The sequence below is a fragment of the Biomphalaria glabrata genome, chromosome 12 (genome assembly GCF_947242115.1).
Source record: "Biomphalaria glabrata chromosome 12, xgBioGlab47.1, whole genome shotgun sequence".
Taxonomy (NCBI): domain Eukaryota; kingdom Metazoa; phylum Mollusca; class Gastropoda; family Planorbidae; genus Biomphalaria; species Biomphalaria glabrata.
Genome location: NC_074722.1, coordinates 28,019,993 through 28,033,801, shown reverse-complemented (window position 1 = coordinate 28,033,801; position 13,809 = coordinate 28,019,993). Strand labels below are relative to the sequence as shown.

The window sequence follows — 13,809 nt, the reverse complement described above, 5'->3', positions numbered from 1 at the left end:
TCTGATCATCACAGTTTCCACGGAACTGATAAGTTAATGCGATCATCGTGTTGTTCATCTGTTCTTCCGTCTGTCAAACAAAGTACCGTTACCTCCTCTTGACTTATGCTCATTCCTATTTTTCATGACAATGCGTAGATTCTGAGACAGAAGGTCCAAAAGAGCCTTATATTTCTTAGCCCATGTGGCAATAGTATTTAAGTTCACTAGCGTAATTCTCTCAATGTCTTTTTAATTTTCTTTTTTCTTTTTGTTGTTGCTGTTCAAGCCTAGTAATCATGTCCTCGTTGCTAGGCTACTGTCCCTGGTCTATGTGTCAACAGAAGGTTAGCTTGTACTCTGCCTATTCCATTCTTCTCACCTATAGATTTTAAAAGTACAAGGGAGAGAAGAAAGCCTTGTCCCCTTTGTCTCAACCTTACCTCCCTTTCCACCACTGGTTGACCCCCCAGCCATCCCTTAACCCCCTCCCACACTGTTTCCAGCCAAAGAGTTCCAGATTTTAAATGCGTGCGTAGCAGGAGTGGTCACTTAGTTCCCTTATATTGTTTGACCTGTTAGTATACTGTTAGAGGATTGTTCATTTGTGTATGGGTAAGTCCATAAGTGTGTGTGTGTGTGTGTGTATACGGCGTGTGTATGTTTATGTCCCTATTTACTGTTACTACACTATAAGATACATGTGTATTAATCTAGTGTCGTGGTCATACAATGTACATTATTCAGTCCATGGCTATTAGAACTTAGGTTAGTTACAAATAAAGAAGTCCACCGATGACTTTTAAAAAAAATGCAACGGGCTCGTAATATCATTCATTACCTGGCAACTGAAATTCTATAAGGAAAAAAATAACTTCTTTTCAATATTAAGATTTTTTTTCTAAATAAATTGTTTTTAAAAATAACCTTTTATAGAAGTAATAAAAATATAATAACTGTCGAATTTATTCGATAACTTGAAAAGTGTTCTATATAATAATTATTTATATTTCATGTCTCTATACACTTGTTTAAAAATACAAGAAAAATAATATTTGAAATGTAGAAATAATTATAATAAATGGTGTGCACATTGCAAAGGTATTAGAAGATATTTCGAGATGTCTTTAGGGCAATTTTTTTTTTTCAAAAATCAAATCAGACATTATTAAACAAAGTTAGAAAAATAAGGTAATATTTACGTTATATTGTTGGACGACTTTCGATATATTTATTTTATAAGAGAGAGTTTTCATATTCGGCCCGTGAGGCGGGTCGATTCAGTTCGTGAGGTTGTGCTATCCGGATCGTGAAGCGGGTCTATCCAGCCCGTGTGGCAGGGCTATCCAGCCGGCGCCTTCGACATACACGGAGGTCACGATCCAGCCCGTGAGGTGGTGCTGTCTAACCCGTCAAAACCCTTGCCCACAGTGCATGAGGAAGCCTCACTGGCTGTGTTCCCGTGGACTTCACCTTCTTGGATGGTGGCACAGCCCATGACAAGCTTGTTTAGAAATCTGTATGGTCCTCAAGTCGAAAGAGGTTGGCTACCACAGTCATAGAACATTAGGATTAGATCAAAGCAGTGCTTTAAAACAAAAATAGGTACCTTTACTCAGTGATGGATTGCCTAACTTTCAATTACTATTAAAGTAATAGTAGGGCCTAAACGTTAAAATTCAAGAAAAGTAATATTTTTTCCCACACTGAAAAAGGCGCCGGTACGCCGTACCGTTGCGTACCATCACAAAAAAAAGCACTGGATTAAAGTGTCTTCCCATCACTTTATCTGTCTGCCTTTTCTTCTTTTTCCTGGTACTGTTCCCTGAAGGAAGATCTTTGCGAGCCCTGAGGACCTTGCGATATGGCTCTTTTTTTTTTTACACTAGTTAGCAGGTCATCGTGGTCATCATTAATTGCCGAATTAATACTGTTTCTAATCTTTTCATTTGTGATGAAGTGTTTGAATGTGATACATAGGCTCTTTCTGTAGCATTTCATTTCCATTTCTAGGATTCTTCTCTCTAGATCAGATGCTGCGGGGGAAATCTTCTACAGATGCAAGTTCTGACTAGCTTTGAGTTAACGCTCTTTAGTATGAAGATGTTACTAGTTAAAATTGTGTAACATACTTTCTCTTCATGCACATCACGAGCTTTATAATGTTGTAAGTTAATATTTGTTTATTTAGAGACTGTAAACATAAAGTGAACGACTTTTTACTTTCTTGGTTTCAACGGAGTCTGTGTTAAAAAATGAAGCAAAATGGAATCCCATCATAGCGAGCATATGACACCGCATCTTGCTTTGTAAATGTTTACTAAGGTACCAACTCTGCAATAAAGTCACCAGCCTGGCAAACAAAATGTTTCTTTTTTCTTGTGTTCATGTTCTGAGCTTGAAGAACAAAGGACGCCCCTCTCTCCTTTATTCTCACCCCTCTTCCCCCTCCCAATGTTCTCCAGCCCCTTTCTCTAGTACGTGATTGTTTACTATATGATAAGTATGTCACGACTGTTCTGGTGCCATTAGGTCAACCGCTTTAATAATCCTGTGTGCTTAATACATTACAACCTTTAGGAACAGCTGCCAACTACGATAAGTTCATCCACATGATCAAGAATTGGAGTTGGAAACATATCACTAGAGGTTGTAGGCCTAGAGTTTTAGTATAGCGGATTTGTTTGTTCGCGCGCTTTTGTTTGCTATGTCAAAGAACGTTTGGAATAATAAAAATTAAATAAAATTCTCTGAACTTAAACAGTCTATGCAAATGAGTGTTAAAAATCGGCTGGTCAAAGTTTCTTTTTGTGTTGTAATATTTTTGCGCCAGTTTTTACAGCACGGTGCCACGATGCTTTTATCATTTGATCTTATTGGTCATGTGGCAAAGTCCAAGTTCAAGGTTCTCAGGGACACTTTGAGGGTGTTTGTGAAACGTTTTCTTTGCCCACTTTGAGCCTTTGATCTCACTTTCTATGCGTTAGACTTTTAGGGATGCGACAGTTGTCCATTCTGCAGAAGTGGCCTGCTCATCTTTTTTGAGACTGCACATGGATTCTGTGATTGCTCTGCAGGCCGGCTCTTTTTGGAGGACTTCTTGTATCTTGTCTTTCCACTTAAACAGGCATCTCATGTGGAAGTGCTTCAGTTTCTTGCATGCCTTCTGTTTTGATGGTACCGGTTTAAACCCCTAGTTTGGTACGTGTGGTGACGCTTCTCTGTTCCACACACTCTAGATAGTCTGCCATCGGATTCACTTGTCCTTGCGATTCACATATAGAATAATACCACTAATAATAATAGTAATAATAATAATAACAATTATAAATTTCTCAGTTGATACTGTTAAGGGGACTACAATGAATTTTACTTCCATTCTAAATGTTCGACCGTGACAGTTCCAGAGAATGAAAATTCATTCACTTCAATAATAAAAATAAATTAAGTGGGGAAAAACATAGGGATTTTAAGGGCTGCACCTTTATAGAAATTTAGTAGTTCTGTAAAGATTTTTTTTTAACTGCTGAACGAGAAAAGCTTGCAGTTGGCATGTTTTGAAACATAAAGGTCAATTTTTACAAAGCTTATATCAACTCCGTCTCTCTGTCTGGTTAAAAGTTTGTACAAGTTATTTCTCTGAAAACCCAATCTTAGATCAAGCTGAAATTTTGCACAATTATTTCTTGCACCTGACAACATAATTATTTTAAAAATTAGTTTTGTTTGGTATCGAACAAGGAATAGAAATTGTACTTGACTGATGTAGTGGTATAAGTTGAAATGATAGAAGCGTAGCTTATTGTGAAAGCTAAAAGCATGAAATTGTTTTCCTCGTTTTATACTTTCTCCCACACCCAGCCTCGGAGCAAGCAGAATTTTTTTTACAATTATTGCTTTTACCTGGTAACACAAGAATCAATTAATTGAAAATTACCAAATTAGTAAGTTAACAATTGCTAATTCATTATTTTGTCTGGTATCTCGAACAAGGGAAAGAAATTGTACTTGACTGAAGTGGTGGTATAAGCTGAATTAGTCACCCTAATAGGCCGCCGCTCTAAATTGAAACAATATATAACTATACAATCTCATCCAGACATAAGTACATCACTAGCAGAGTGGTTAGCACGTCGGCCCGAGGAGGCACATTTACCTCATTTACTTTCTTTTTCCTAAATCTATATTCTCTTATTGAATTTACTTTCTGTTGCCTACATTTATGTTCTCTTAGTAAATAGAATTTCTCTTACATTAACTTTCTCTTGCTTATATTTACATGTTCTCACTTCCTGATCATTAATCAGCCCTGAATCTACTCCCCCCCCCCCCCCCCCCACGAGAATTATTCTTGAATTGAAAGGTGCTATCCGGATCGTGACTCGTCTGCCAATAAATCGTGCTGGCACATGAGTAACGAGGTTGATACTGTCGCACGAGTCTACACGACTCTAGAACTTTATTTGCAGACTTGAAAAGAAAAATACTTTTGTGATGACCTCGTGGCGATTCCTAAATAATGGGTTTACTCTGTTCTGGTGAAAAACTCTAAGGCTTATCACTGGGGCTCTTTTTTTTTAAAGGGAGGGGGGGAAGGTAGATACGATCCCAAGGTCCAGAAAGTAGAAATTAGTGGTTTGTGGTTGACCCGCTTATTAACAACCATTTTTAGTCCCTCGGTAATTACAAAGCTTCTATCAACTCACTCTGCCTGTCTGGTAAAATGTTTGCACACGTTATTTCTCCAGCACCCAATATTGGAGTAAGCTGAAATTTCGCTCAAGTATTTCTTTTACCTCACAGGACAAGAATCAATTTAAAAACAAAAATAACCATTTAGTTAATTAACCATTGGTATCTCGAACAAGGGAAAGAAATTGCACTTGAATGAATTGGTAGTATAAGCTGAATTAGTCGCCGCCCTAAATTTAAACAAACAATATATAAGTATACAATTTTCTTTAGTCTTAAGTACCTCACTGGCAAAGTGGTTAGCACGTCGGCTCGAGGAGGAGTGAGCCACGAGTTCGAATTCTTGTCGTTCCCTCCCCTCCCCTTTTTTTTGTTGTAAATGCTATTCAAAACCAATTGCGGTGTAATATTTACAGATATCCTTTTCTCCCCAATTCCTCCCAGACAAGTTGTAGGATCATAGCGTATTGAGACAGCTAAAAAAAATGAAAAGCGCTAACCAAAAACAATTGGTAAAAAATATTATTAAATGTACAGATTTATTATTGTTGGTCTAGATTTAATTACATGACTGACCCAAACTAATTGATACAATTATACTTCGTGTAAGCTTTGTTTGTGGAACTCGGAGAACATAATACTCTGTTTAGAGAGTAAAAACAATTTTTTTTTATGAAATATAAAATATTAAGCCTACCCCCCCCCCCCAAAAAAAAAAAATCTCAATAAAAAACCACCATAAAACTAACTAACGTATGAAAAAAGGGTTAAACTTGAGCTTAAAAGAGCTTAGAAATGAGATTTGAAAGAGTTAAGAAGATGTACAAAAATTGTGGTCAATGTTCTAAATTAAATAGCTAATCAACAACTCCCGTGTTTCTGTACAACAAGTACACATTGGTTATAGCTAGATATTAATCGCCATGGATGAGAATCTCCTATATTTGTTGAATGTTTGTTTCGTAAAATAATCCTGTTTTTTTTTTCTATCTTTTGAGAAATTTTTTAAACCATGCAGCCATCAGTAGCGACCGGTGAATACTTGTTCTCTCCCCCCCCCCTTTTCTTGTTTTTTCGTGGGGTGACTATCCTCAGAAATAAGAGAGTGATCTTTCCTTTACTTCTTTTTCTCGTCCAAACTCTTGAGCGACGAAGAGAATTATATATAGGGCCTAAACATATTTATGTTATCAAGCAACGTTTTGCAAGTAAGGTTTTAGTACATTCTTTGCTTAACACTCAAATGGTTTTCATAAGTTGATTCCCAACAAATAAAAAAAGGGGGGGGGGCGTAGGTCGGCAACTGTTGTGTATCCCTCCCTTTCCCCTTCCCAACTCATACTTTGGTGAGCTTAGAGCGGAGTATCTTTTAAAAAAACAGCGAGCTAATGCGTGTCCAAGGGGAGACGAGGGCGGAAAGGGGGGAGCCTGTGATAGCGTTGCCGTCCTGCGTACTATTCATTGCAGCCTTGTTAACGACTTCCGAGATAGGGCCGGATACCTACACCGAGAATGTCGCCCGATGGTCATCGATCGGTTCAGAAATCAAGTCGGCACAACGTAGTCACTGATATTGAAATCTGGAACAAGGAGCGTGCGTGTGCATGTGTGGCGATTAGGGGGGTTGGGGTGTAATTAAGTTCCTGTATCAGGATGATAGGAAATCAAGGACGCTAATGAGCTTATTTGTGTGTGTGTGTGTGTGTGTGTGTGTGTGTGTGTGTGTGTGTGTTTGTGTGTGTTGCTGTTATGATTTTGTTGGAATATCTTTTTAAAAAAAAAAGGGAGGGAGCAGGAAACTAAGCTCAACGAGCTAAATATTAGAAAAAAATATCTAAGCGCAAAATCACTGCCCTTCAATACTACAGGAATAAGCTCCTTTTTCTATACAGACAAATTAATTAATTACCACTAATTAACACATTAGTTGTTTTTTTTTTAATTGATTCACGTGTTGTAGTAATTCACCATAAATAATTCTGCAAAATTTCAACTTGATGGGATCCGGAACAAAAAAAAACATGTACAAAATATTATATGGAAATAACTCCACATCTAACCATATCTCAAAAGGTAGCACTATTTCCTTTTTCGATACCAAACAAGTAATTACCAATAATGAACATAATTTTTCTAATTGATTCATGTTTTGTTAGTTACAAAGTGTGTAAATCAAATTGATCCGAGCATGGGTTCGTGAGAAATAACGTGTAAAAAAAAACTGTACCAGACAGACAGACAGATAGACAGACAGAGTTGATATAAGCTTTGTAAAAACAATTAAAGAGAGGACAAAAAAATGATTATAACATGATAAATGATAAACACACAGTGGACAAAAACAAAAGACCGGTGGTAACTTGTTCACATTTCAGTTATTGACTCGATGTATATAGTGTATAGTGTACCCCTTTCAGACCTTGTGATCTATAGGGCATATGATGTAAAGGTCATCTGTTTCTGTGCCGGACGGTTAACGAAGGTGCCATGTGGTCAGCACAACGATCAACCGCCTTTACTTTCCCCAAACTAACGACAGTTACCAATTAGAAATATGTGAACTAAGGACGTCCTTAAAATCTCAAAATTCAAAATCCCAGTCTTCACCGAGATTCGAACCCTAAACTCCTCAATTTGAAAGCCAAGCGCTTTTACCACTCAGCTACCAAGCCCCTGCCTCGTTAGTGTGCTAGTGTGTAATCTTTCCATAGACTCCATCATCCTGCCTCGTTAGTGTGCTAGTGTGTAATCTTTCCATCATCCTGCCTCGTTAGTGTGCTAGTGTGTAATCTTTCCATGGACTCCATCATCCTGTCTCGTTAGTGTGCTAGTGTGTAATCTTTCCATCATCCTGCCTCGTTAGTGTGCTAGTGTGTAATCTTTCCATGGACTCCATCATCCTGTCTCGTTAGTGTGCTAGTGTGTAATCTTTCCATCATCCTGCCTCGTTAGTGTGCTAGTGTGTAGTCTGTCCATGGACTCCATCATGAAATAAATTTCACGTCCTGTAATCCTATGCCAGTGAAAACTTTCTTACATATCTAGTCATCATTGCTTTAGACCGGGGCGAACTAAGAGTTACATAATATCAGAATTATAATAAATGAAGTCGGCCCCGAACACGTTATATTATTTCGCATTCTTGTTTATTCAGGTGAAAGAAATGTCCTCAGAAGTTCTCACACAGAAGGCCCTGCAACAACACGACAAGATCCACCCCAAGCTCATAGCAAAAATGGACAAGAAGGTAGACCTACTTTCGACACTGTTGTCTTTTTATTTTAAAAAATGAGTAGACTTTATAAGCCTTTGTTATCTGCTTTACCATTATCGCGCTGTTTCGTAAAAGACTATTAACATTACACTCTGTTATTATGGGCATTTTGGGAAGAGGTGGTGTATGTTTATTTAGCGCTTTCCAAATTGTGTTTTATGCCATCACTTTTGAAAAACAAAAATAATCTTGGTTTTCGGTTTGAAGAGGAGGGAAAAAAATCAGCCACCACAGCTTTGAAATTCTACAGTCCTTGACATTGCTAGCTTGACTCAACAGTAAAACTGGCACAAATGAAGGGCTTTACCATACAGGGATTTTCACTCAGGTCCCCGAGACTCATGGAGGCCGAGGACGCCTCGCGCTAACTGAAAATGTGTACGTATACATTAGCAGAATAAGATTAACTTTGCGCCCTCTCTCCATCCCCCCCCCCGACCCCAGCACCATCCCCCCTTTTTTTTTGGTCCAGACTGAATAATTTTAAAATAATATTCTGTATCTAAAAGATTCCAACGATTTTTTCAAAAAGATTTTCATGAAAAATATTGTCAAATAGGATCAGTACTTTTTAAATAATTAATATACTTTTTTTTTCTCTTCTCTATTCAACATTTAAGATTCTTTCTATGAAAGTTGAAGGAATTGGTCGTCTGCTCAGCAGAAGTGAGTCTAACAAGTCCTTGCCCAATATCAAAGAACGATCTCGTCTGCTCAGCAGAAGTGACTCGAATAACTCTGTGCCGACAGGCAGCGTTAAAGGAAGAAGTCGTCTTCATAGCAGAAGCGACTCCAACAAGTCGTTTCCTTACGGATACTCCGATGCCGGCACGTCGTCTAGGCATTCCATGGGGACGCCTCGGCCGAGTGCGGGGCTATCCGTTTTTCGGCTGGTCGCCGCGGCGCGCGCTTGGAAGCGCATGTCTCAAAAGAAGCTGGCCATTCCCGAAGTGCCCCAAGTATTGTTGGAAAACACATACCGGCTCGGGCCGGAGCCGCAGGAGAAATTCCACGCCCACAAAGTTGAGCTTATGATGGACGACGTGTTAACTCGCTATCTGAGACACTTCAAATACACGCCAGACTCCTCCAAGCAGATGTGCTTGGCCATTTCCTCCGAGGTGAAATCCAGGGTCAAGGGCATGGGGTTTCCGCGCTACAAATTCGTCTGCATCGTGTTTCTTTTTCAGAACAAAGGCCAAGGTTCAGAGGTCAGTAGCAGGTGCTTATGGTGTCCCGGCACAGATTCATACGCGTCTTGCACATTTCAAAACAAACAGTTCATCTGTGTGGTCAACGTCCACGCTGTCTATTTTGAATGAAACGAAAGAAACACGCAATGTGATACAAGGTCCAAACATCAAGGACTTTGATTTGGGTGGCAGGGTTAAGGGTTACAACATACGTTGTAGAAAAAGTTGTAAGAAAAAGAACAATCTTTACAGACCAACGGAAATTTTATGGAGTAAATCAATTGCACACAGAATTATGTATAGACAAAAAAATTATATTACGATATTAAACCTTATTTCGAAATCGATATTAAATTTTCTAAGACATAAAAAGTCTCTGATAGCTAAAAAAAATAAAAAAAAATTAAAGTATTTGTATTACAAAATTAAGTGTGGTATGTTACAGAGGCTACTTATGTGTTAAATAAAATGTTTACTTTTGTTTTAAACATGATAGAATGTAATTATTATGTATATAAGTCGAATATAATTTAAAACATCATTTAATAAGCATAGTTTGCAGTGCAGTGTATTGACGGTAAAGCTGAATGTCTTCCACCTCCGATGCCTAAGGCGGATCTTTAAAATAAGGTGGCAAGATAAGATAACAAATGAGGAAGTGCTACATAGAGCAGGATGCCAGAACATCCGCTCTGTTATCAGCAGCAGACGCCTTGGCTGGCTTGGCCACGTTCGTAGAATGCCAGTAGGTCGACTTCCACAGGACATCCTGTATGGCGATCTAATTGAAGGCAGGAGAGCCGCTGGTCGCCCACTTTTACGTTATACGGATGTATGCAAACGCGACATGAAGCTCTTCAAAATCGACACTGGCAACTGGGAAGAGGTGGCACTGGACAGATCCACATGGAGAGAGAGCATAAAGGAAGGGTCACAGATTGCAGATGTCATACACAACAGAAGCAGAAAGAAGGGTGAAAATGCAATGGCGCCTGGTGATTTTATATGCCCAACCTGTGATCGCAGCTGTGTATCAAGGATTGGCCTCTTTAGTCACACAAGAAGTTGCAAAGGGAAAAGATCGTCTCACGAGACGTAAAATGCCACAGAGTATTGACGGTCAACATCATCACAGTACACAAATTAAAGGGGAAAATTTTCTTTCTTGAGACCTTGAATGACAGATTGTCCCTTAAGAAAATGATCCATCAGATAATCATTCCATAACATCAGATAATCATTCTATAACATCAGATAATCATTCCATAACATCAGATAATCATTCCATAACATCAGATAATCATTCCATAACATCAGATAAGATACGTTCACATTGAACCATATCTTTTCAATCATCAGTTCCTCAAATGCATGTGAATATTAACAATGTTATAATAACACAACAACAGCAGAAATAAGAGTGAAAATGCAACGGCGCCTGGTGATCATATGTGCCCAACCTGTGACCGCAGCTGTGTATCAAGGATTGGCCTCTTTAGTCACACAAGAAGTTGCAAAAGTAAAATATGGCCTCTTGAGATGTAAAATGCCACAGAGAGACAGAATAATAATACGATGAATATATGCTCGTTTCTTCGTATTGTGTGGTATCAAGTCTTCGGTCGGCCCAACAATAGAATAGTATCGACAAAAAGTTTTGAAAAGTACGTGCTTTCTGTTTGTATTGTCTGAGATATAGTTGTAGTTGTGCATTGTATTTGCAACGTATTTATCTACTATCTCTGTCTGTCTAATAAAAATCTGTTACCTGTTATTTCTCCCACACAAAATCTCGGATCAAACTGAAATTTTGCACAATTATTTCATTTACCTGACAATACAAGAATCAAAATAAATGAACAAATTAGTTAATTAACTGTTGGTAATTAATTTATTTATTTGGTATCTCTAAAAAGGAAAATAAATTGTACTTGACTGAATTGGTGGTATAAGTTTGATTAGTCCCCCTTTACGGATTCTAGCTCTAAATTGAAAAAAACAATATATAACTATACAATCCTTGCTAGACATAAGTGGTTTAGCACGTCGGCCCAAAGAGGCGTGAGCCACGAGTTCGATTTGAGTCGTTACCTTTGGGAAATGCTTTTAAAAACTATTACGGTAAAATTCACCTTGACGTTCCTCTCTTTCTTTCTTCTCCCCCCCCCCCCTATTTCCCCAACAGGTCCAGACAAGTGATAGGATCCTGGGGTACTGAGAAAGCTAAACGCATGAAATAGCGCTAAACCAAAGCTATTGGTAAAAATATTATTAAACGCACAGATTTATTGTTGTTGGTCTAGATCTATTACAAATTTAATTACATGACTGGTCCAAACAAATCGATACAATTACACTTCGCATAGGGAGGCGCGGTGGCTGAGCGGTAAAGCGCTTGGCTTCTGAACCGGAGGTCCCGGGTTCTAATCCTGGTGAAGACTGGGATTTTATTTCGGGATCCTTGGGCGCCTCTGAGTCCACCCAGCTCTAATGGGTACCTGACATTAGTTGGGGAAAAGTAAAGGCGGTTGGTCGCTTTGCTGGCCTCATGACACCCTCGTTAACCGTTGTGATGATACCTATTCGTATTGTAGTTAATTGATGTCTGTCTGATTCCGACAGATTACTCTGCAGATGTCTGGGTTTCTTGTGCAGGTGTATTTCAATGCGATTAACCAACAAGCAGACAGACACTTCTAGTTTTAGCAAGTGGAGAGATCATTCCAAACACCGTTGAACAATTTATAGTAAGGTTTAATTCAGCAAGAAGGCCAAAGTCGATGTCTCTGTCAATAAATACGTCCTACCCTTATGAAATCCTACCACCAACTGATTTTCTGTCTCTAAGTAGCCTCTAACCCAACTAAGTCATAGCGTCACTAGTCGCGTTCAAAATCTGTCAATTATGGTGCGTCTCTACATAAACTAAAAATACTAAGTGTCTAACACTTCAGCTTATCTAAAAAGGAAAAAGCCGTTAATTAATACCAATTATCTGAAAATTACAGGGTTTATCTCTATTTCTGCTATATAAAACAAAAGTAATTAATTAGTACTAAATTATTAAGTAATTGGTTAATTTTTTCATTTATTCGTCTATTGTTAACGACTATGAATAATAATGCAAAATTTCAACTTGATCCGAGAATAAAAGTGGGAGGAAGAAATGTGCCAAAACGTAAAAAGGGGACTTCAATCTAAATATATTTTTTGTATTCCCATCTCTCATTAAGTAGCATTTACTCCCCTTATTTCGAAATCAATCAGAATAATTGATAACCAACAATTAATTAACAAATTGTTTAGTATTTCATTTGATTCATGTCTTATCAGGTTCTATGGACAATTATGCAATGAATTAACTTGATCAGAGAACGGGAAATTGGAGGAAAAAAACATGTTCAAACTTTTACCAGACAGACAGAGTGGGTTAATATAAGCTTTGTAATTATTGGTAATTAATTATTTTGCTCGGTATCAAACAAGAGAAAGAAACTGTACTTGTGATGGTATATGTGGAATTAGTCCCCTTGAGAAGGATTGAACCGTGACCTCCGTGACCCTCGAGATCGAATTCATAGCGCATTGAGAAAAAATGAAAGCATGAAATTGTGCTAAACAAAAATAAATTGGTGAATATATTTCTAGTAGGACAGGGTTAGAGTTAGGGTGAGGGTTAGGCTTAGGGTTAGAGTTATTATTGTTAGACTAGATCTATTACAAATCTAATTACATGACTGATCCAAGCTATTTGATATAATTACACTTAATATAAGCTTTGTTGGTGTTTTTTGTTTTATTAAATACTTTTTTTCATGTTCTTCTTGTGTTCACTTTAGAATAGTGTACATTTGTTCTATGTGTACATTAGTTCTATGTGTACATTTGTTCTATGTGTACATTAGTTCTATGTGTACATTTGTTCTATGTGTACATTAGTTCTTGTCAGTGGCGTAGCTAGCCATGTGCGGGTGGTGCGGGCCGCACGGGGCATCAAGTGATGAGGGGCATCAAACTGAGCACAAAATTTCTCAGTAAAAACTGCACACATTGTACATACATGAATAAACATAAACTACTATATTTGATTTTTAAAAATATTTATTTTGCCACTCTGTTAATATTATGAACGTTGCTCGATATTGCTAAGTCTGGATGGCGCTCATAGTGCTAGTTCAGACAGAGAAATTGTTCTCTCTGGTTAAAATGGTTGATGGCAGGGATGAAAGGTAAAGATCTAATAATGAAAAGAATCTTGGATATCATTCCTTTTCTCTCAAAGCAGAATCTAGCCCTCAATGGGCATCACGAACGAGTTGAAGAAGAATTGTAAAGGTAAACTCTCTTAAGTAGGCGGAGTGTTAGTTGCTCTTCAGTCTTAATTTTCTCACCTATTTTAGATTCTTGATCCCTGAATTAACTGAAATAAACGACGGGTAATTCTAACTTCAAAAACTATGATCGTCAATTCGAGACTGCGCACTTAAATGGAAAACATTAAAAACATCGATAACTACTCATCGGAAGGGTAACATTGAAGCCATTATTACCTTTAGCGAAAGTATGTGCTCTGATCGGAGGATTAGTGCAGAACATCAAAGACGTTTAGCTGCCATAAAAAGAAGCCAAGCGAAAAAGGTGAAGATTCCGTATAAACACAAAAGAAAGAGC

General features: G+C 38.0%; 1 protein-coding gene across 1 annotated transcript; it reads left to right on the top strand.

Moving 5' to 3' along the window:
- The first annotated feature begins 460 nt into the window (after window positions 1-460).
- LOC106059227 (uncharacterized) lies at window positions 461-9,410 on the top strand. Its single transcript, XM_013216791.2, has 3 exons — window positions 461-594; window positions 7,826-7,918; window positions 8,566-9,410. Exons 2-3 carry the CDS (start codon window positions 7,835-7,837, stop codon window positions 9,265-9,267), a joined length of 786 nt encoding a protein of 261 aa, XP_013072245.2. The 5' UTR covers window positions 461-594; window positions 7,826-7,834; the 3' UTR covers window positions 9,268-9,410.
- Window positions 9,411-13,809: the final 4,399 nt, after the last annotated feature.